Consider the following 22,696-nt stretch of genomic DNA (forward strand, 5'->3'; position numbering starts at 1 on the left):
TTTTTGCTGTTCTGGTCCATATAAAGCTGAAAATCAGCTAGTTACATGCTGATATCAGCTGATTAATTAGCCAGCATATCTGCGCTGATAGAACCTAATGATTTGTAGCTTGATGGATGGAGCTCCTAAAGTTTCCACATTTTGTGCTTTCAGTACAAATTTAGGAAACACTGATCTCAGTGTGCAGCAACATGTAAGAGGAGGATGGAAGCGGCGTTAGCTCTGTTTTACTCTGTGCTCTAGTCAAACAAAGCTTTTATCATTCCAGCATTTTGTATGGCATCTCGACAAGAGGAAAAAAAACAAAAACACCTGAACCACTCCTTGTTGCACCACATGCCACAGCATAAAAGCACGTACAGGTATTTCCACAACTCTTCTTACCTTCCTCTTTCCCTTTTGTTTTGGTTTAATTTCCATTAGTTTCCTGATGGAAATAAAGTTGATGCTCACATCAACTCTTGATGTGAGCATCATCAAGAGTTGAGTCCTCCTGCCCATCCCATTTTCTTTTCACTCATTCCTTTTGATATTTGCTGTGGTCTGGACAAAGAAAACTTTAAACTCCAGGAACTCCGGGATCCAAATTTTTTGCGGCTCTTAAACCAGAATATTTTCAGGCCTCCAGAAAATGGTTTGCATATCTGCATTGTCTGTGTTTTGGGAGGCAAAACAAACAAAGCATACATGCCTTTGCAAAGTAAGAGCGTAAACATAATGCTGTTAGTGTAACAATAAGAGATAGTAACAGTTTCAGAAATGGTTTACCGTTTAGTATTTTATGATGTGAGATAAAGATCACATCATCCCCTCGATACTTCCAAGGCATGCACCAAATATTAACAAGTGACTATCGGGCTGCAACACGAAGCAGCAACTGTGGAGGAGTTTGGAAAAATTAAGTTTATTTTATACAGATTCTAACTTTTTGTGCAAAATCTGCCCAATCTTGAGCAATTTAAAATCCGAGCTACCCATTAAAACATCTATACTGAGATTATGAGGCTGCTGAGAGTAAGCTCAGTGAAGACCTTAAATAAAATAAAATATATTGTAAGTTATTGTTTATTACCGTTACTATTGTCTCTGAAAACCTAAAATTCAGTCCACAAGAAGATTAATATCATAAAATGTCTTTGCAGGTGGAACCAGCCTCTGGGTTTGCTGAAAGTCAGTGATATGAGCATCGTCTCTGCAGCTCGTCCAGAAGGAGTTAAGGATTCAATCTGCTGGGCTTCACTGTATAGGAAACTTTAACCAAATTGAAAAATAAACATAGCTTGACTGAATTATTTGATAACTAGGATCAAGTAATATGCATGTATGATTATATTGAATTGACTTGTGAAATGCCTTAAAATGATGTGTTAAAAATAGTTTCTATATAAATAAACTGAATTAATACAGTATGTAAAATAATTGAGTTTTATTTATTACTGAAATAAATGAAAATTTCAGTGATATTCTAATTCACTAAGATGCACCTCTACAGTATAATGTACGTCTTCCCTGAAGCAGTACATTATACGTCAGGGAAGAAGTACATTCAAAGTTCGTAAAGTTGTTATTATGTTATACAGCATTATGCAACCTGACTGCTGTGCAACAGCATCTCATATTTTCCTTCTTTATCACATGAACATTAACCTTGGAGCCTTTTCACTGAACACTTTTTTTCAAAATGTCTTTAGCAAAGCAAAACTGAAGCACAGAATGATTTAATTGCATTATTTATGTCAATCTGGAGGTCAATTTCAACCACAGGGATTGACTTTAAGAGGTTCAATTAGTAAATTGCTACTTTACTAATTGAGAAATAAAATGAAGATATAGATTAGCAAAGGGAATGGAAAGTTTGCCTCAATAGCACTCAGCTGTTTTTTTCCAGAATGCAAACATTTTATCTATAATTTAAGGACAAAGCCTGATTCACAGCACTGCTTCCCCTTTTTACAGAATGCCACCTGCTCACGTTGCAATTTCATTTCTCTTTTTTTGACATTTCTGGGCTGTTCATTCTTAATCTAAATAAGCACGACACAGAAAATAGATTTTACCACAATGAATGCCTTTATTTACCAAGACACTTAAGTATGCAAAAAACAATAAATCAGACGCTCAGGAGGACAGAACATTTAAAGTGGTAATAAGGAATGTGCTTGTTTCCATTTTTTTTTAAAGAATCATTTCAAATAAATAGTCTATAGTCTCTGAAGCTAGTGTTCTTATAATATATCCTCTTCAAGTCAGATTTGCAGGAATGAGGAAGAAGATGAATGACAAAAAAGAAACTCCAATAAAATCCCCTTTTCAAAACATATTTATATAGGTGGGAAGTGCAGGAAAAAAATGTAAAAGGCAAATCCCTTCTTCTAAACCTAATTAATATCCCACCAAAAAAAAAAAAAAGAAGTCTAAATCCAAGTGCACGGTAGACAACAATCTCTCTTACAAGACGTCAATAGAAACACAAAAAAGTCCTTATTAGGTGTTTTATTTGTCCGTTGCTACAAGGCTGCTGACCGAGCCAGCTAAGGTCAGCTTGTTCAGGTAACAAGTTAACTCCTCCACTAAGTTGTGCTCTGCAGTTCATTAACAAAAAGGATGTAATATCACAAGGTAAGCACCACAGCAGCATCCTACCTAAGTATAGCTTCAAACTTCTCTGCCTCTTTCTTTCTCTCTCAGAGAGAACTTAGAGATACCAATTTGTACCAGAGGAGATGGAGGAGGGAGATCTTACAATGTCAAAGGAGAGAACCTGTAGAAAAATTGTCCGTCTCTTGCAACAATGCTCCTACCGTGTATCACAAAGAAAAAGTCTCAGTCTCATAAAGAAAAAAGTGCAAGGGAGGGCAGTAGCAGCCCTTTCCTTCAGCAGGTGAGCAAGAGCGCAGGATCAACCTTGCAGACTCTTCCTCTAACTGAGAGGCATCTGGGGTTTCCACCAAGTGGACCACTGTTCAGGCATGAAGCACCTCAGGGGGAGAAGCAGCAGGGTTTGTAGCTCCAAAGAACTTTTCTCCCATGCTTAAAATTTAAACCAGGTCAGCTCTGATGTGCCTTCAGTCAGTGCTGTGCTCCTCCAGCTGAGAGATGATGGTGATCAGATTCTGAAGGCCGAAGATGAAGTTGCTGTCTTGGCCTTCGTGGACCACACTGTCCTCTCCGTAGTGCCGACATGTGGTGTGAGCAAAGTCAATCATGCGCACGTCCACTTCGGGGCTGCTGGCCTCTCCTGCTCCATGTGAGGAGCGACTGCTGCCGCTGCCAGACAGACCACCGGATGCACTGGTGGAGGAAGAGCGAGGGAATCCAAACGCTTCTTCCTCTTCGCCTTCCTCCTCTTCTTCATCAGATGGCTCGTCCTCATCGCCGTCCTCCCCTCCTCGATGCCTGGGCCTGGCAGGAGTCCTGGGAGGGTCGCCGTCGTAGATGATGAGCAGCGAGCTGGAGTAGAAGCGGTAGGACTCGCAGGCCTCCAGGGCGGCCTGCATCTCCCGAAGCCGGCGCAGAACGGGGGACAACAGCTCGTGACGAAGGCGGCGGCCATTGTGGAAGAACTGGTAGAGAGCCTCCTTGAAACCAGCAAGGGTCAGCTTTCGCCCGTGGTACTTGTTCATGAACATTAGCTGGCCGGAGTCAGACTGGTACACCTTTGGAGACATGCAGAAATCCACTCTGTTAGGGTTCTTATTCACTTTTCATTTCAACATGTCATGCCATCAACAAAAAAGGACTAAACTCGTTCGATTTCTTCCTCACAGGTTAGTGGTCTAAAAAAATCTCAGATTTCACCTAACAAACATTTGTCCATGTGAGTCAGAGTAATAAGACCAATTCCAAAAATACAATTCAATATAGCAATCTTGTATTAACATTTTCCTGTCAGAGCAGGGTAAGCTGACAGAACTAAAGAAAAAGTCTGCTCAGAATGCTGCATCTTAACACAGTAATGTAAAATTTAGTGAAAGGAAAATATGTAGTTGAAGTGGTGCACACACTTCAGGCAAAATTTGGAATAAAGCAACAAAATCTTGCTTAAAATGTTCAGTATTGCTCCGACCAAAACACAGAATCTATAGCACATCATCACAAAGAACTAAGTGCACATAATGTACATGCAATATATGGACAAACTTTAACTAGGCTAACATTTATGAACTAAAAATAATTTCTTTGTTGGTCCAATCCAACATCCTAAATTGAATATTATAGTTTCCATTAGTTGCAAGCCCTGATAAATTAATACAAACAATAATATATGCCATCAAAATTGTAGAGACTGCTGGGCGTTGGCAACATTTCCCAGGGTGATTAGCGGCAGGATTTTGTACACTAAAAGTTTTGATTATGCTCCAATTTACTGAGCTGAATTTGCCTTCCCTATACTGTTATTTCCTTTGTCCATTTTAATCCAGACATGCATAACAGTGAAATCAAATTCCAGACTTTTCCAACCTAATTAAGCTGATCTCTTTACCTGCATCCCACAGAGCCGCACTCCAATAGATGCTGATGTGCTCTGTTGACACTTCCGGATCTGATGGGCTTTCTTCTCCTCTGAAGCATCGTCTCCATGTTGGCGGGTCCCCATCTTTAAATCTAGCACACACGGGACTCTGTAGCGCCACGTCAGGTTTTCCAACAGAATAAATTCTGAGAGACAGGAAGTCAAGGATCATACCAACAAAGAAGACATGCACACTACTGCTGAGCGATCCATGTGCATGCAAGTCGCTGAACGCAGTGTTACTCATAATAAAGGATACTGTATTGGTTGCGATGCTTTGCGTTTTCCTTCATCCTCTGTAATTGCTGTTGGTGACACTTCAGACTCCATGGGTTGTGTTTGATCTGTGACACCACGTTGCCTTTCTCCAAGCTGAAGTACAGAACCTCAGCCTGCGGCTGCTGGACCTCATCACGATTATAACTACACAGGGAGAAAAAACAGAAAAGTTTTAGCTCCTGAGCTGCATATAGAATATAAAGAAACCAGTGTCATTTTAGCAAGCATCTTCACCTCATGATTTTGTCCTCTTTTCTGCTGTTTCGAGCTCTGTCTTTGCTGTAGTTTTCCTTCTCCTGCAGCAATGGGGACTGCTTCTTGTTGCTCCACTTCAGCATCTTGCTCTTGGGTTCTTGGCAGTCCGCCGAAGGGTCTTTGTTTTCCAAGTCCACAGATTCGCTATGGAGAGGGTAGGCGATGAGGCACAGGTTTTCCTCCTCGTCTTCTTCAAAACTAACCGACACAACACCTGTAAGATGAGGAGGAGATGTTTACTAATGACCAACATGTCACACAAACATTCAAATATTAATTAGATATTCTGCGCAGTCTATCCAATTCAAGTTAAAGTTTTACAATTGTAACCACAAAATGAGACCAACTGCTAGATTGCTGGTCAGCTGGCTGAAGAAAAAGGTCCAAGCATTTCTTCTTACAACAACAAAACAGAAAACATTTTGCCATTTAGAAATATTTCTAAGGACAAAACGGCTTTTAATTATTGCTTTTCTGGTTGTGTTCTGATATTTTTGCTGTTTTCACTTTAGATAAAATCACAATATTTTTTTTTGTTAGATGCTTCTAACGAAGGTATTTAAATATTCACAATGTGTCACAAGCCGAAATTTGATTAGAAACTAGCTCAAAAAAATAACTTATGAAAACATCTTGATGACGAACATTTTGCAACGTGATCCCAATATTCATCTTTTGTGATAGAGCCAAGTCTGCCCCCACTAGGTCCTAATAAAACTCCCTACAAGGCCCTGAGTGCTGCAGAGATGGGAGGGGAGGTGTTGCACTCAGAATAAACATGGCAGCTGCAGTGACCTACACATATTCAAAAGAAAGAGGAAGGAAACGTGAGGCAGAAAGCGTTTGAAAAGGAAAAGCCAGTGATATAAACAAAAGGACCAGTGATCTGATTCATCACTGTGATTCATGTATTCTGTTAACATTTAGTCTCTTAAGTTTGCAGCAAGTAGAGGAAGGACGGCTGATGTCATGTGCTTTGACGTCACCGTCATAATCTTCTTCCTCTTCCTACGAACAGCCCCGCCTATGAAAGTCAACCAGTTGTACTATCCTGTTCAGAGTTGCAACGTAATCATTCCCAGAGATTGTGGGAACTTCTGAGTCACTCCTAATTAATCCAATAGGATGCTTGGAAAGTTGTGATAAGGATTTATTCAAGGAAGATATGGGTTTTTTTTGTTTTGTTTTTTCTTTTTTACAACTCAAGGGCACAAACTGTCTAAATTAGGAGAAGGAGTGAAATGCGGGTTATCCTCAGCTACTGTTTACTTGTTTGCCTGAAAGTTTGAACCTTGACTCAATGTAGTAATAAGACATTGTTTACTTCTGAAAATGTGTAAAATTTTAAAAACATTAGGTTTCATATACATTAATTGCAGATGAAATGTTCTGACAATACCTTCTGATAAAAGTGAGGAAATTCTTGACATTAGTTTATGTGGTGTATTTTCGAAAGGCCCAGAAGACCATCATCTAAATCACACTCCGCATCTTTTTATAGCCGCATAACCGAGGGGTCAGATATCACTCATGAGCCCAAGCGCCGTCAGACTTGGCCGAAGGAGACGTCTGCTTTCACATGCATTTGGTATCATTGTCTGCGAGTGTGAATGTGAGCCTGTTCGCCTTGGCTGCAACCAGGAAACACTACACTCTTCATTAAAGGCCTGCGTGTGCGAGTATGGAAATGTGTATTTGTGGGAAGCTCTCTGAAACTAGCATCCTCTCAAATGACTTGTGAGCTCCTCTCTCCACTCCAGGTGATGTGGCCCAGTTATTTTTGACCCAGGCGGTGGGGTTGTCTCTTATCTTGAAACTCTAGATGTTTAAAAGACACCCCTGGCTACACATCCTCCTGGCTGGAAGTCAGTTCCTACATTCATGTGCCATTTGAAACTCCCCATTGGACACGAGATGCCCAACAGCATCTTAAAAATGATTGATAAAGCACTTAAAAAACAGTAATCCAATCCACTCTGAACCTGTCCTGTGTACGCAATGTCCTTTAAGCCACCGATTACAACCAGACCCAGTACAACACAGAAGAAAGCAAAGCTGCTAATTAAGGGGACTCCCAAAGAGCACTTCTAAAATATTTATTGTATTTTTCGGCCCGGTGAGGCTTTTCTGTGGATTTTTCTTCAACCACCAGGGGGCTCTTTAGCAGGAAGTGAATCATTGGAAGTCAAATTTGGAAATTAAAGAAGAAAGCGCTGATTTTCCTTTAGAACAAGCACATGCTACCAGCAGGCACAAAGTAAGAAATGTTTTCAAACTCGCAGCCCCTCATCATGGAAACCACACTAAGAAATTCACATGATGCAGCTTTTAAACTGAAAGCTATCGATCTGGTAGTACAGATCGACTGCTGCTGCATGTAAGCTCGGTGTGAACGAATCCATGGTTCGGTGTTGGAAATACAGGGCTGCGTCCTTAATAGCAGAGTTATTAAAGACAAAACCCTCTGCTGCGTCCTTGTGAAAACCGAGAGCGGTGTAGATAGCAGCGGCTTATAACCCGGTGTGGCTTATGTAAGTACGTTTCCAGTTTTTTACTTTTTTTTAAAACTTTGTTGGTGTGACTTATAGTGAGGTGCTCGCTATAGTCTGGAAAATACAGTAATGTCTAATTTTTTTTAGAATTAAAAATAAGTGATTGACTTATTTGTAGTCATTTCAGCTCAGCTTACATAATTTTTACTGCTTGGCTCTGAGGAGGACTTAATTAATCAATTAATTAGGCTGTACTGCAGGGCTGTACATTGAAACTTATATGGGATCAGCATTCAAAAAATTAAAAATTGGACTTCCTGTTCTCCCTCACATTGAATACTCCCAACATTTTATATATTTGTAAAAAAGCAACATTTCTAAACAAAAAGATCCGAATTAAGCTAAACCCATTAAAATACATAATTGGTGGTTTAGTGGGCAAAACAGGAAATGAACCAGGCTCTGATCAAGGCCGCATATATTTTTGTGCAGGCCCTGATTACAAACCCACATTGAATACAGACAAAACAACAACACTCCTCCTGCACCCTTTGGTTGAACGCTGGTATCTTCTTACCTTTATATTGAGGGGTGAATTTCCTCATCTCCAGAGGCAGGTTTTTGTAGAACTGGTGCTCCCGGGGGATGAGGGGTTTGCATATCGTCTGTTCCCCGAAGCGCAGCACGCAGGAGTGGCCTCCCACCTGGTGCACGAAGGGCTCAAGCATCACCCCCTTCCCCGAATAGGGAGTCCCGTCCGCCTGCATGAGGGCTTCCAGAGCGGGACTCATCTTCATTCCGCATCGGTCGGCTGGGCTGTGGAGACCCACGTCGCAGGGGAGGCTAGCTGCTCGGCCGTTTGTTAGGCTCCCTATCCTCAGGCTGTTTCCAGTCGTCTTCACAGGGGGGCGCTGTTGCTCACCTGCTTGACTGGAACGGCGAAAAACAAAGGACTGAGGGGGAAGAAGCAAAACCAACCGTCGAAATCCTTTATATCGTCCCTTTTCCTGACTGGAGGAAAGCGCTACCGAGGTCCAACACTAAGCTATGTGTTTTGGCGTTTCATTTGCTGTTTCTAAGCCAACAGTTTAAGCTACTGAAACGTTTATTTCTTTTTGTGAACGTACACTGTTGTCGCTCTCCTTGCTTAGCTTTTACCGAAACTGACGACAGAGCCGAGCTTGAAGCTAGAAAAGCAGCGGAGCACTCAGCAAGCTCCGCCCCCCACATCAAAAACAGCCAATCAGAAAGCAGCGGCTGTCGCTGGGAGGAGAGGTGGCAGCGAGGAGAGATCAAGCAGACAAAGAGGAAGGAGAGAAAACAGGGGGGGATGGGAATACAGGAAAAACAACAAAAATACATTTTTAAATTAATTTAATTATTTTATGCGTATGCTAACTTTATCATTATGTAGACGTTTGGTGTTTGTATTCTTTAAGAGACACTGCAGATGCTGAAATAATTATTCATACATTATTTTGTTCAGTGATCAACAATATATGATTAATCGAAAAAAAATAAAAACATTCAAAGGCTGTCAAATTTATGATGTTGCTTGTCTGTAAGAGGTCTAACCTCTTTACAAGGTTAAGACTGAGAATTTTTATCACCAGAATCCTTAGTGTGTTTTATTAAGATTTTTGTAAAGTGGAAGTAAAGTAATTCATAGTTGTAAATGAGAAACTAAAAAGTGTAGCAGGTTGTAAAAGAAGGTTGGGTAAGGTTAGTGTTCTCCATTGCCACTTTCATGGAGCTGCAGAGTATTGCCCGGATGGGAAAATCTGGAAAAGTGGCAACAAGAAAACTTTCAAAAGCTTCAAGAAATTCTACAGAAGAAGATGCTCCAACAAAATGTAATTTCTTTAGTCTCCATGCAATATAATGTGCATGAGGGAAAACTAACCATGAAAACATAATCTTATCATAAACCATGGTGACAGTATCATGCTGGGACAATTGTTCGTTTTAACAGTGAGTGGTGGCCAAGCTTAATCTGTTCTACAGAGAGGAGATGGGAGAATTGTTAGTTTCCGGATGTGCAAAGATGGCAGAGACAACCGAGAACACCTCAGTATTTTATATACAAAAAAATAGGAAATGTAAGTTGATTGATTATGCATGACACACTTTTCAGATTTTTATTTGGAAAAAAGTTTGTTCTTTGCTTCTACATCTAACGACACATTACTTTGTGTAGTTCTGTTGTACAAATTATAATAGCCTACATCAGATTTTGCATCGTGACAAAATAAAAATAAAGATCAAGTTGTTTCAATATTTCACATGGTTGATGAGTGCAACAAGCAAGCCTGCATGTCATCAGATAAGTGACTTAGAGTCTGTCACGTGTGGATTTAACGGTGCATTGCCAAAACAGCTCTGTCCAAGAGTTTTGTCATTGATACTAACATTTACTATGCTGATGGAGAGACAACTCAAGGCCAAGTTCAGACTGAAAATAGGATGGTATCAAAGGAAAACCACAGCTGGGAAAGCAATAAAAAATGTCCTCTCCTGTTTTTGTAGGCTTATTTCTTCACAAGATTATTTTAAGAAGCAACAAAATTACTATCCAAATCATAATGGTCACTAAAGGCATTTTCCAAAATAGAACCAGTTGACATGCTGTGATCACCTGTTAAAAAACAACTTTTTCTTTCTGCTCTCCTCACAGTTAGCACAGAGTTATCAATACAATAACTAAATTTTCAGGTTTTGGAAAAGCTTGCGTATATTTAATATTCACCGATAACAACTGTACCACTTCTGTATACAATTCTGTGTTTACCTGCAAAGAGTTAACTAGCAAGAAGTATCTTCTGTTTTTGAGAGGTCGGTTAACTTAAAAATATTATTGGTCGTAACAACCTTGTGTTGACAGTACGCAAAATATATACTGTGGCACCGTCCCTTTGTTGATGTGCATCAGATCACAGAGGCACTCTATCCAAACTAAAGATCTAAATATTAACTAGTTCTTAAAACATACAATGAATTGGTTTTGAATTGCACCCCTCTTTACCACTTTTAAAAATGCTTGAGGTAGATGATGTTTGCTCTATTTTTCATTTAGGAAAACTTGAGGCAAACCAAACTTTCAGCCTTGCATAGCTGAAAATTAGATTTTTGTTTTTTTTCAGGGAGCAACAGAAAAATGGCCAAGTACTGCACAGAAAGTCCAGCAAAGTTTAGATTTAAGATTGAGATCCCAGTAATATGAACTGTCACAACTCTTTGCCATTCCTGTAACACATTGTTTGTGCTCATCGATAATGTGCTCTTTGGATGCCTGTACATTTTCATAAAAGTTTAGAGGGCTAAATACAGTCAATGCTTTGTTTTTATAAATGTTAAAATTCACAAAGCATTGAAGACACGTTCTCAAAAAGCCTTTGCAATATGAACATGCTTTTGGTGGACTGCATTCCTGTTGAGTATAAATAGACTCCAGGTGGAACAATTGTAAAATCCTTTATCAAGTTTCTGTTACACAAGAAAAGGCATTACATTAGACTGCAGGTGAAGGTATGAAGAAATGGGGTCAATGTAAACAACAGGTAGAAGGAAAGTTAATAAAATATGTATATATATTTTAAATATAATTAGATTTGCAGCCGGCAGTGTGCAGATCTGATGAGGAAGGCTTTATTTGGAGCATTTTATTTCAAACTTGTTGAAATTATTTGTTTCACGAGAAACTAACTGTAACCTGTTGAGATGACTGGAAAAGTGGTGATATCTCATGAATGTGTCTGAACTCCATATGTTCAAGAGGGAGCAGCTATCTGCTCCGGTCTCAAGGACGATACTAGAGAAAGGATTCTTCTTCATATTTAGAATCATAGAGACCTCAGTGCTTTACAGGACATCTGATGTTGCTAAATCCTTTTATATCTTTCAATTGATTTGTCAGAAGATGATCACTGCATATCTGATGCCTATGAGTTTCATAGCAAAGGGTTTGAATAAGAATGGAAGTATTATTTTGAAAAATTTAATAAAATTTTTTTGTTTCAAAACATGTTTTCACATTGTCATAGTAGGATACTGTCTGTACTTAAACACATACTTCTCATTCAAGTTTGAAATGTCACAAATTGAGGGAAAAAAGAGGTGGGAAAACTTTTTTGATAATATTGTTCTTGACGTGCAGATGATTCTTCAATTATTGAATGAATTAAAAACTGAATAATAAAAATAAGCCAAAAGTTTAAAGGATCTATGCTTTCATTATTTAAAGTATAAACAAACAAAGCCAAACATAAGAGTTAAAAAAACATTCACTTTAGGTTGCTGGTTTTGTGAACAATGAGCTTTAACAAAACGTTAATAAAGCTGGTTTGCAGGTAGCAGAGCACTCTGATGAACTGGTTCATTCATGCTTAAATATATCAAGAGGTCCGAAAATAAAATGTCTTTGTGAGCGGCACTAAACCTAATGAGTCTGACTGGTGTGCCGAGCTAGGAAAAGCCAAGAAAGTACAGTCAGGCTCCAGGTCACTGGATGGCTACAACCTAATTATGTTCTAATCTCCGATGTTCTAGTTCCTCTCCAGGATTACACATGGGAAGAAAATATCCCAGTTCCAGGATGGGAGGGAATTAAATGATCAGCACATGAAGCAGGTGCTCATCTGGTCTCTGAGAACTCCCTGAGGGTCTTCTGGAAAATGAGATCGGAACAAAAGAGGTGGTAGTAATGTATTTCTAATCATTATTCAGACTGTCTGATCCAGTACTCCTGGTAGGTAGTTTTTAATCAGACCAGTTTGAATGTGTGTTCTTTTCCGTGCACTGTCATCTCTACCTGATCCAGCCCTGCCTCACTTCAGCTTTGCGCCAGCTCCAACCTACTGTCTCACGTTTCAAGTCTGCGACCCAGAACAACAGATCCAGGTGGTGCCACATAATCTGACTGTGAATCAGTGCTGTGATAAAATATGAAAACCCATTCTGGACATTTTATACCACATGGCCATACAGTGATCACTGCAGACTTCATCTGACATATCCACCACATATTTAAAATAAAGAAAAATCATAAAAACATCATTACAATAGGCTCCATTTTGCTTTTTAAGTTTGATACATCATACTTTGTTAAATGAACAACTAAGAAAAAGAGCGATAATATTTTCAGGTCAGACATGGGCCTAAAGAAGAGTATATGACCCTCGTGATGATTAAACTCAACTTATTCAATGGTGAAATTTCAGGGAAGTGCCTTCTCTCATGGAAATCAGCATAAAGTCAATGCTGATAGCAGTCGAGTATTTAATCTAAGCTGCTTGTTAAGCTTTTCTCGTGTCCAGAAAGTTAGGAAAAAATATAATTAATTTCTCCAATGGCTGATTAGCCCTTTGACATAACTCCATCAGAAGTGTATAATGCTCTTTTCATTGCATTTTCCAACAAAGTCAGAGAGGCCTATTTTGTCTTTCTTGACAAAAGACGTTTTGTAAACCAATTAATCTTCAGAAAGTGACAGTTATATCTTTCCAGCACAAACCTATTCAGTGTTATCTGATAATATCTGAGCAGTGTTCGAACCATTAAGTTCAGATGCTTTGTGCATAGTTTTATCAGAAACTATAGGTGACAATATCAGGAAAATATATTGCTGCGGAATTCCCAACAGTTTCTTGCTTTAAATCTAAAAAACACATTTATTTGCACTGTCTTCTGTCTTCCTTTGCACGTGAGGAAGCGTTTGGTGTGGCTATGAAAACACTCAATATGAAGGGCGTGAACTGAGATGGTGGCTCCATTAGGCTTTGAGCTGCTCCACTAAAAATAAGTGTGTTGATAAAGATGAGTGCTGCAGGCACTAAGCTGCCCCAATGCCATGTCAAGGACAGCCTTGTTTACTCCACATTCCTTCATGTTCCTCCCACACACCCACTGCCCTTTCCAAATCTGCACTGAATTAGCCACAAATAAAGAGAGGCTGACCACTGCTTAATAAAAATCAGAACATCTGCCGTAATAAACTATATTTTATACGACGAAACACGCGTCTAAATAAAGCTTAACTTTGCATCTTTCAAAATAAAAATCTCCGACCACAAGAAGCAAAATGAGTTTTCCTAATGCTTTCACTTTCAACAATAGATATTGTGTCGATAGGTTTATGATACAATTTTAGTGAATGTGATGCTGGAAGGCAGCTACTGCTTGAACAAATGTTAAAATATGTGGAAGGACAGTTCAACAGAAATGGAGTAACCCACGGTCATAATAAAAGTTCCTGTTCCTGTGGCAGTATGACTCATTTCAAGGCAAAAGTGACAAGAATAAACCAGATGCCTGGTGTCACTGATACCTAAAAAAAGTGTATAAAATATTTACCAAGTTTGTGCAGACAAACAAGATTCATTTGCCTTTGGTTCTGCTTGGCAATAGAGCCTTGCTTTAAGAAAACCAGGAGTAAATGACAAATATTGCTACTACTATAACTTGATGTAATGAGTATTAGTCATTGTTTCTTTACAGGTTGATTTCATCAGTGTTCTGTAAAAGACAGGTTGATTTCATCAATATTCTGTAAAAAAAAGACAGGTTGATTTCATCAATATTCTGTAAAAGACAGGTTGATTTCATCAATGTTCTGTAAAAAAAAGACAGGTTGATTTCATCAATATTCTGTAAAAAAAAGACAGGTTGATTTCATCAATATTCTGTAAAAAAAAGACAGGTTGATTTCATCAATGTTCTGTAAAAGACAGGTTGATTTCATCAATGTTCTGTAAAAGACAGGTTGATTTCATCAGTGTTCTGTAAAAAAAAGACAGGTTGATTTCATCAGTGTTCTGTAAAAGACAGGTTGATTTCATCAATGTTCTGTAAAAAAAGACAGGTTGATTTCATCAATGTTCTGTAAAAGACAGGTTGATTTCATCAATGTTCTGTAAAAGACAGGTTGATTTCATCAATGTTCTATAAAAGACAGGTTGATTTCATCAATGTTCTGTAAAAGACAGGTTGATTTCATCAATGTTCTGTAAAAGACAGGTTGATTTCATCAATGTTCTGTAAAAAAAAGACAGGTTGATTTCATCAATGTTCTGTAAAAGACAGGTTGATTTCATCAATGTTCTGTAAAAAAAGACAGGTTGATTTCATCAATGTTCTGTAAAAGACAGGTTGATTTCATCAGTGTTCTGTAAAAGACAGGTTGATTTCATCAATGTTCTGTAAAAGACAGGTTGATTTCATCAGTGTTCTGTAAAAAAAAGACAGGTTGATTTCATCAGTGTTCTGTAAAAGACAGGTTGATTTCATCAATGTTCTGTAAAAAAAAGACAGGTTGATTTCATCAGTGTTCTGTAAAAGACAGGTTGATTTCATCAATGTTCTGTAAAAAAAAGACAGGTTGATTTCATCAATGTTCTGTAAAAAAAAGACAGGTTGATTTCATCAATGTTCTGTAAAAGACAGGTTGATTTCATCAATGTTCTGTAAAAAAAAGACAGGTTGATTTCATCAATGTTCTGTAAAAGACAGGTTGATTTCATCAGTGTTCTGTAAAAGACAGGTTGATTTCATCAATGTTCTGTAAAAAAAAGACAGGTTGATTTCATCAATGTTCTATAAAAGACAGGTTGATTTTATCAATGTTCTCTAAAAGACAGGTTGATTTCATCAGTGTTCTGTAAAAAAAAAGACAGGTTGATTTCATCAGTGTTCTGTAAAAGACAGGTTGATTTCATCAATGTTCTGTAAAAAAAGACAGGTTGATTTCATCAATGTTCTCTAAAAGACAGGTTGATTTCATCAATGTTCTGTAAAAAAAAGACAGGTTGATTTCATCAATGTTCTGTAAAAGACAGGTTGATTTCATCAATGTTCTGTAAAAAAAAGATAGGTTGATTTCATCAATGTTCTGTAAAAGACAGGTTGATTTCATCAATGTTCTGTAAAAGACAGGTTGATTTCATCAATGTTCTGTAAAAGACAGGTTGATTTTATCAATGTTCTGTAAAAGACAGGTTGATTTTATCAATGTTCTGTAAAAGACAGGTTGATTTCATCAATGTTCTGTAAAAAAAAGACAGGTTGATTTCATCAATGTTCTGTAAAAGACAGGTTGATTTCATCAATGTTCTGTAAAAGACAGGTTGATTTTATCAATGTTCTGTAAAAGACAGGTTGATTTCATCAGTGTTCTGTAAAAGACAGGTTGATTTCATCAATGTTCTGTAAAAAAAGACAGGTTGATTTCATCAATGTTCTGTAAAAGACAGGTTGATTTCATCAATGGTCTGTAAAAAAAAGACAGGTTGATTTTATCAATGTTCTGTAAAAGACAGGTTGATTTCATCAATGTTCTATAAAAGACAGGTTGATTTCATCAATGTTCTGTAAAAGACAGGTTGATTTTATCAATGTTCTGTAAAAGACAGGTTGATTTCATCAGTGTTCTGTAAAAAAAAGACAGGTTGATTTCATCAATGTTCTGTAAAAGAGATCACAAGCTTTAATAAATATCGCTCAGTATCAAAAAAAGAAAAAAGAAGAAAAAAAAAAAAGAATTGAACAATTGTGAATTTACTAAGACATTAAACTGACAAGCCTGGTCAGGACTACATTAATTAAAGAAAGAGCCAAGATACTCACGATAGCATTGTAAGAGCTGCAGAGATCCACTGCTCAGGTGAACAATCTGTCGAAAGGACAACTATGTGCACACATCTGTGCATGCAACTAATCTGACTTCTATGGGAGAAACACAAAAAAAGGAAGCCATTTTTAAAAGGAGGCAGAAACCTGATTTGCAACTTGGCAGAAGCCACAAAAGACACAGGAACGCAAGATGAATAAAACCAAACCTGCTCAGTTAAAACCAAAACTAAGGTTTTTGGCCAACATACAAAACTCTGTCTGTGGAGGAAACCTGCTCTGCATATCATCGCAATGAGGAAGTAGTTAAATTCATGGCAATACCAGAAGACACACGCACATCGCTCCTTTGACTCTTTAATTGTAAACAATTGTGAAAACTATGAAACATATTCTTTTATTTGTGATATTCATTTTGTCTATCACAAAACAACCCATAAAATATTTGAAGTGTGTGGTTGCAACATGAAATGGGGCAAAGTTCAAGTGGGAGGAGTAGCTTTTGCATCTCAGATTGTAAATGATAGCTCTGCACGTGTTTGCGTCTCTGGAGCTTCTCAGCTGACATCTACAGATAACATCTGAGGAGTGCTGTACCATTGAACTCCGATCCTTTGAGAATAAGGATTCCTTCCTCAAGTGCATTCCTGAAGCTTCACAAAGCCCACGCAATGCAGACGGTGTTGAAGAGGTATTGTAAGAAAGAAGCTATCAACATGCCTCAGCCTCACAAAGCAACTTTTTTTTGCATTATTTAGTAGAATCAATTGCATTGATTCTACCAAAACCTGACATAAATCTGTCAAAACCTGACATGAATCTGAGCTCAATGGTTCGAACAATGCGGAAACCGGTGAAATCTTCCGTCTTTGCTGTTTGGCACAAAGAGGATTGCGCCAGACATTGTAAATAGTTCCCACGCAGAAAACAATTTTTATCTTCCTTGTTTTGTTTTGTTTTGTTTTGGGCTGGCTGATGTTTCTGAAATACTTGAAATACTTCAACCAAACTTTGATGAGTCTTCAAAGATCCAGTAAAACCTGTCCTGTTTTTATTCTATCTTCTCCATTGCCCAATTCAAAACAACAGGTCAAAGAGGAGAATCCACCACTGAAAAAAACCTCTCTAATGTTTGTGTTTTCTGATATATTACAGAATTAAACATAAATTAGTGTGACTGGAATCCTTCACCTTTGAAAGCAAAACATATTTTCTCAGATTGTGCCAAGCATGCAAGAAAGAAAATTAATACTTTCTGATACCACTACTAACTATGCTATTTTATTTTTGCATACTGAGAATATAAATTAAATATATTATTTAGATTATATTACATTGGAACATGGATCATAAATCTGTTCAGTGAATGCAGGTCAGGTCTTTATTTAACACATCCAACACGGCTGATTGGTGACCCAGTCAATGGCGATCCTCCCAGGTAAACTACGTCCTTCAGGTCAAGTGGAAAGATTATCAGTCCACTGCACTGGTAGCAGCCAACTTTGGATACTTTCCTTGACCTTCCAATCAGCTCAGTCTGATTAGAGGCATGTCGAACAACTGGGGGAGGATAAAAAAAAGGAATCTGTGAGAAGAAATGAGCAGGAACATCAACATGAGAACCAGGAACTGCAAACCAAAAGGGAAAAGCCCTTACACATACTTCTCAGCCTGAAGAAAGAAACTCAACACAGATGAATAAATTGAATACGGAAAGACCTTAACAATAAACAACAATCACAAAATGATCACAAATAATAGCCAGCAGATTACTTCAGTCATCCTCCTGTAAAATCCCAGATTCAAAATTTGACAGGGGTAGCAATCAATCAGTATTTTAATTTAAAGTTAATTAAACACTCATTTAATATTCTTCAAGATTTCTAAAGTAGCAAAATAAACTTATTGACCTTCAAATGACATGTTCAGCCAAACATAATTAGTCATATTGACCTGGCAAGTTCTCAATACCTGGGTCACTGAGACGTAGGCAGAGAAAAACTTCCTTCAACTAAATCTGCAGCGCTGCAAGGTCGTTGACGGTAGCCTGCAGAATGGCATCAGTTTGTCATTCTGTTCCCTTCTGAGATGTACATGCTTCGTTACCACGCACAGCTTGAGCAGAGCAAAGGAGTTTGACTGTCAGGCAAGATGCACATTGAAAAACAGACACAAGCTATCAAATTGACAGCTTCTGTCAATCGTCTTGGCAGGCTGCTGCAAATTCTCTAATTGTTCCTCCTTTATATGCGCGCGAAGGGCAAGCCGTGTCTAAGTATGCTGTAAACAAAACTTGACAAATACTTTTATTTTGACTTATATTTTCAGTTGACATGCTAAAAAAAGGCTTCATGATAGCGAAGGCATTTGTACGACAGGAGCAGTGGAGGTGGGGTGCAGTAATCAACAGATAAGTTGAGAGGAAATAATTACAATGTTTTAAGTAGCTGCAATCTTTCAGCATGTCAGTAGGAAACCAGACGAATCCTGACTTACTATCAAGTGGGTTCTTATCCGTTTTTTAAAGTTCACTGCAGTCAGTCTGACTCAACACTAGGGGACTTAAAATATATTGTAAACATATATTAAATGCTTCAGGGAGAATGCTGTGTGTTGCATTTCTCATTCCTACATGCTGTCTCTGTTGAAGTTAGTCCATATCGTAGTTAATGCCTTATCCTTATGCCCCAGTTTCTGCATCCAGTAGATCAATCTACACCATGCCGCCTCACCATGGTAACAGTTTGAAGAGGACAGCCTGTTTGTGTCAGCGTTCAAGAAAATGTGTTCATGTTGGATTTATTTCAGGTAAGCTGAGTAACCTAGCTTTAACATCCTACACACATTTCATCCTGTAGGTAAAAATGAGCAGAGTACATAACACTCTCATCGAGTGAAGATGTGTGAAAACCTTGAAATAAAATCCTCTATTACTATGGCACCATAATCCCACACTGATTAAATTAATTGAGCCAGTGTCACACATGACAATGCTGCATCAAGTCTATGACTGACGTTGTCCCTCTCTGTATGTTAGAACTCTTCTGTGCTGAAATATTTTTTGGTAAATACACACCCTCCCACACTGACCAGAGTGGCCTGTCCCTCCCTCGGACATGTGACCTCTTTTAAATGACTCAAAGCGTGTGGCGACACCTGCTTCTAAAGCTATCAGTTCCTGGATGCTTGGCGACAAAATTAGGTCACTTTCCACATCTCCAGGTGGAGGATCTGGACAGGCAGGTTGTGTTTGGCTGTGATGTCTGGGTGCTGACCAAATAGTTGCACCAAATCTATTTCACGTGTTCTGGTCTAAACCATGGTTTCTGCTGCCCCACTTCCTCTGTAGGCAAGCGTCACGTCTGCATCTTGCTGGACATGCGTGCCAGAGAAGCTGATTATTGAACTCCACAATGCATCCTTCATTCAACCTCACAAAAGCAACGAACATTTGACCATCCTGCAAATCAGATTTTAGTTCAGAAATTTTCTAATATACACAATATTTTTTACATTTTTTTGTTTCTCATGTACTAAGATTAAAACTTGTAATTCTCCAATGGCATGTAAAGAATATTAGGCTAAAGGTTGTTCCTCTTTTAATTAAATAAAGTATCTCTTCCCTTTTGCCGGTATTCATAGTCCAGCAAGCTGTCAGCGCCTGTCAGCTGCAGAACTCCAAAGTTTTCCTAAGTGCAACAAACACACATGCAGATAGTTTCAAGATAAACCAAAAGAGAGAATAATTTGACAAGGTAACTTAAACTTGTCAAAGTTAAACTACTTTTTCAACACATGCAACCCCAAAATGTTCTAAAGATAAGGCATGTCAAAGTTATTTTGAAAACACAGAGCCCTCCAAAGGGCTTTTTGGGAAAAAAACAACAGTAGGAAAAGAGTAAATACACTTAATTAATAAGAGAAAATTTAGAACTGAAGTTAAATTGAAGCTCCGGAAAGTCATAAAAACCCACAGAGTTAAAACAGGAATGCCAGCTCTAATGACTGCTGTGACACTGAGAAGAGTTTACCGAGCTGCAAATAAGCTTGAGCGGTAAAACGTGTGTTTGTAGCGTTGTGTTTTCCTCCTTAGGACACTGCAGATTAACACGTTCCATATGACCCCTGCGTATGTCAAGAAACAGCAGGAGAGAATGATTTATTCATATAAGAATATCCCCTCCCTTTTCTCCACACGTGCTGCAAAAAAATAAATAAATAAAAAATCACGTGGCACAAAGGATAGCCAAGATTTGGAGACATAATATTTTGATTTTCATGCGCATGCATGTCTGCCTGCACAGAAAATGTATGTTTTCTGCACGCTCAGGCTTGCAACACAGAAAGTGAGTCTCACATGAACAGGAGGCTTTGAGCCAAGGCTTCCAAGAAACCTTGGTTCATCAGGTCGCATGGCGATTTTTATAGCTTTGCAGTTATACAGCAGTTATTTCCTGTTTTTCTTTTTCTCTCAGCAAGGCTTGATTTCTGGAAATTTACTGCTTTTACGACATATTTTTGAAAAAATGTGCATTGTCATATAAAGTTTTATTGAAATAGTTGAACTGAAATGACTTACAGAAGGATTCTATGAAAGAATGCACTTTGTATTTGGAACTGATTGTTATAGCTGCAGCAGACAAACAAGTTTTCTTCTATCCTTACATTTATGATAAAGAAAGTTAAAATTAGATCTTTTAGGAGCAAAGTTCATGGAAATGCAGCCTTTCAGTGAACTGGTTCCCTTTTCACTGTATGAACTTCAGCATACATCGTTCTCCTTATTCCTGGAAAAACAAAGAAAACATCATCTGTTAAAAGTCAGAACCCAAACTCCGCCTCCGCTTGGCTGCGCATGGCGGGTGTGTTTTGTTTTCTCTGTGGAAAAGTCATGAATTCTAGAGATTCCTCACATATGTGTGAGTGCATGTGTATGTGTGTGTGTGCGTGTGTGTGTGTGTGTGTGTGTGTGTGTGTGTGTGTATGTGTGTGTGTGGGTGTGTGTGTGTGTGTGTGTGCGTGTGTTTATGTACATCCTGGACATGAGTCTGCTTGTGCGTGTGCATGTGAATGTATGTGTATGTGTTTGAGATAGAAGGACGGCTGAATACGGGTTCTGTGTACTCATAGCGATTATGCAAGAGTTCTTTGGTTCCAATCAGACTATATCTGAACCCCATGACATGATGTAGAGCACAGACTGTTCAAATATTTCAACCTGCTTGAACACAATGTTTGTCCTTGCATTTACTGTTGCTTTTAATGTTCTAATGTCATTATCAAATCTTAGGGAAAATAAGAATGCTATTATGATCAAATTACCTTAGTGACAACTTATTCCTTTATTAAAACACATAGGAATATGTCCTGCAGACTAAACAAACCACTACGATGAGGTAAAATATACCAAACTGTAGTAAACTAAACTTAACTTCCTTACACAACATCAATAAACTATATAATTATTGCTGAAATATGTATTGCTGAAAAATATGCTGAAATAACAATGTTATTTTGTTTAAATAAATTAACATTGTTGCATTAATATAATTAACATATTCTCATGCTTCTTAAGTATAAATATTTCTTTCCAAATGAAAGACTGATGTTGTTAAAACATTCTCTCAGACAAAAATGCTACACGCTCTTTGAACTTTGTTTTGTTGACATGAAATATGTTATGAACCAGGATGGAGGTTGCACATCTTGATTGCTTATGGTATTAGCACAAACACCCTGCAGCATCCAACTGGGTGCTGCAGGGTGACTGAATAGACAAACATGATGACACCTTGACTCATTGCAAAATGTGAGTTTGTGGTGATGCATGAGGCCTGCTGATCACATTATGCAACTGAACAAAACAGCAGCTTATAAAAACAAAGTTTAGAAGAGACATGGTTTGACCAGAGAGCCTAGCTCAGTGCCACTTTCTCATGCCACTAACAACATTTCTTGGTCATATCGCTGATGCATTTAAAGATTTAGTAGAGGGTTGTAGTATGGGGCAGTTTACTGACTCAAATTCTAGTGTTTAGTATTTTAGACTCCTTGCAAATAAACGCCTCGACACCAGCTCAGCTTATGAACACTGATTTGAACAACAGCTGGTGGGTTTGAATGTTTTCCCTTTCCCATGTTCTGACCATTGGTTAGTACTTTATGAAGAGCCATGCAAACAGTAGCTCCACATGCCTATTCCAAACAAATTTATTACCACTATCTGGTGATATTAAAAGTGTTTCTGATTATAGTTAACTATGGTGTAGTGCAGTGTCGATAAATTCAGGTGAAAGGAGCAATTTTAAGTGCAGCTGTATGCAGTACATTGACTGAGAAGACAGATGAAATGAAAACAAATTGGAAAGATGAGATGGTATCCCAGTAGTAATTTGATATTACTACTGGGATTCCAGTAGTAATATAAATGTTAGAGTTCAATGTTTTTATTGTTTTTGTTTTGGATTACGCAGAGCAAAAGAGAAACTTACAAATATTTTAAAAATGACTCATTTCTAACGATTGTTGATTTACATGA

The 22,696-nt window shown here is 38.2% G+C and overlaps 1 protein-coding gene across 1 annotated transcript; it reads right to left on the reverse strand.

The window, feature by feature from the left end:
- Nucleotides 1-2,047: 2,047 nt before the first annotated feature.
- ip6k2b (inositol hexakisphosphate kinase 2b) lies at nt 2,048-8,864 on the reverse strand. The gene is made up of 5 exons (XM_055027204.1): nt 8,117-8,864; nt 5,027-5,261; nt 4,773-4,936; nt 4,484-4,659; nt 2,048-3,656 (listed from the first exon to the last, which is right to left on the reverse strand). Exons 1-5 carry the CDS (start codon nt 8,334-8,336, stop codon nt 3,066-3,068), a joined length of 1,386 nt encoding a protein of 461 aa, XP_054883179.1. The 5' UTR covers nt 8,337-8,864; the 3' UTR covers nt 2,048-3,065.
- Nucleotides 8,865-22,696: the final 13,832 nt, after the last annotated feature.

Source organism: Poeciliopsis prolifica, unplaced genomic scaffold, assembly GCF_027474105.1.
Source record: "Poeciliopsis prolifica strain line A6 unplaced genomic scaffold, Auburn_PproV2 SCAFFOLD003, whole genome shotgun sequence".
NCBI classification, from domain to species: domain Eukaryota; kingdom Metazoa; phylum Chordata; class Actinopteri; order Cyprinodontiformes; family Poeciliidae; genus Poeciliopsis; species Poeciliopsis prolifica.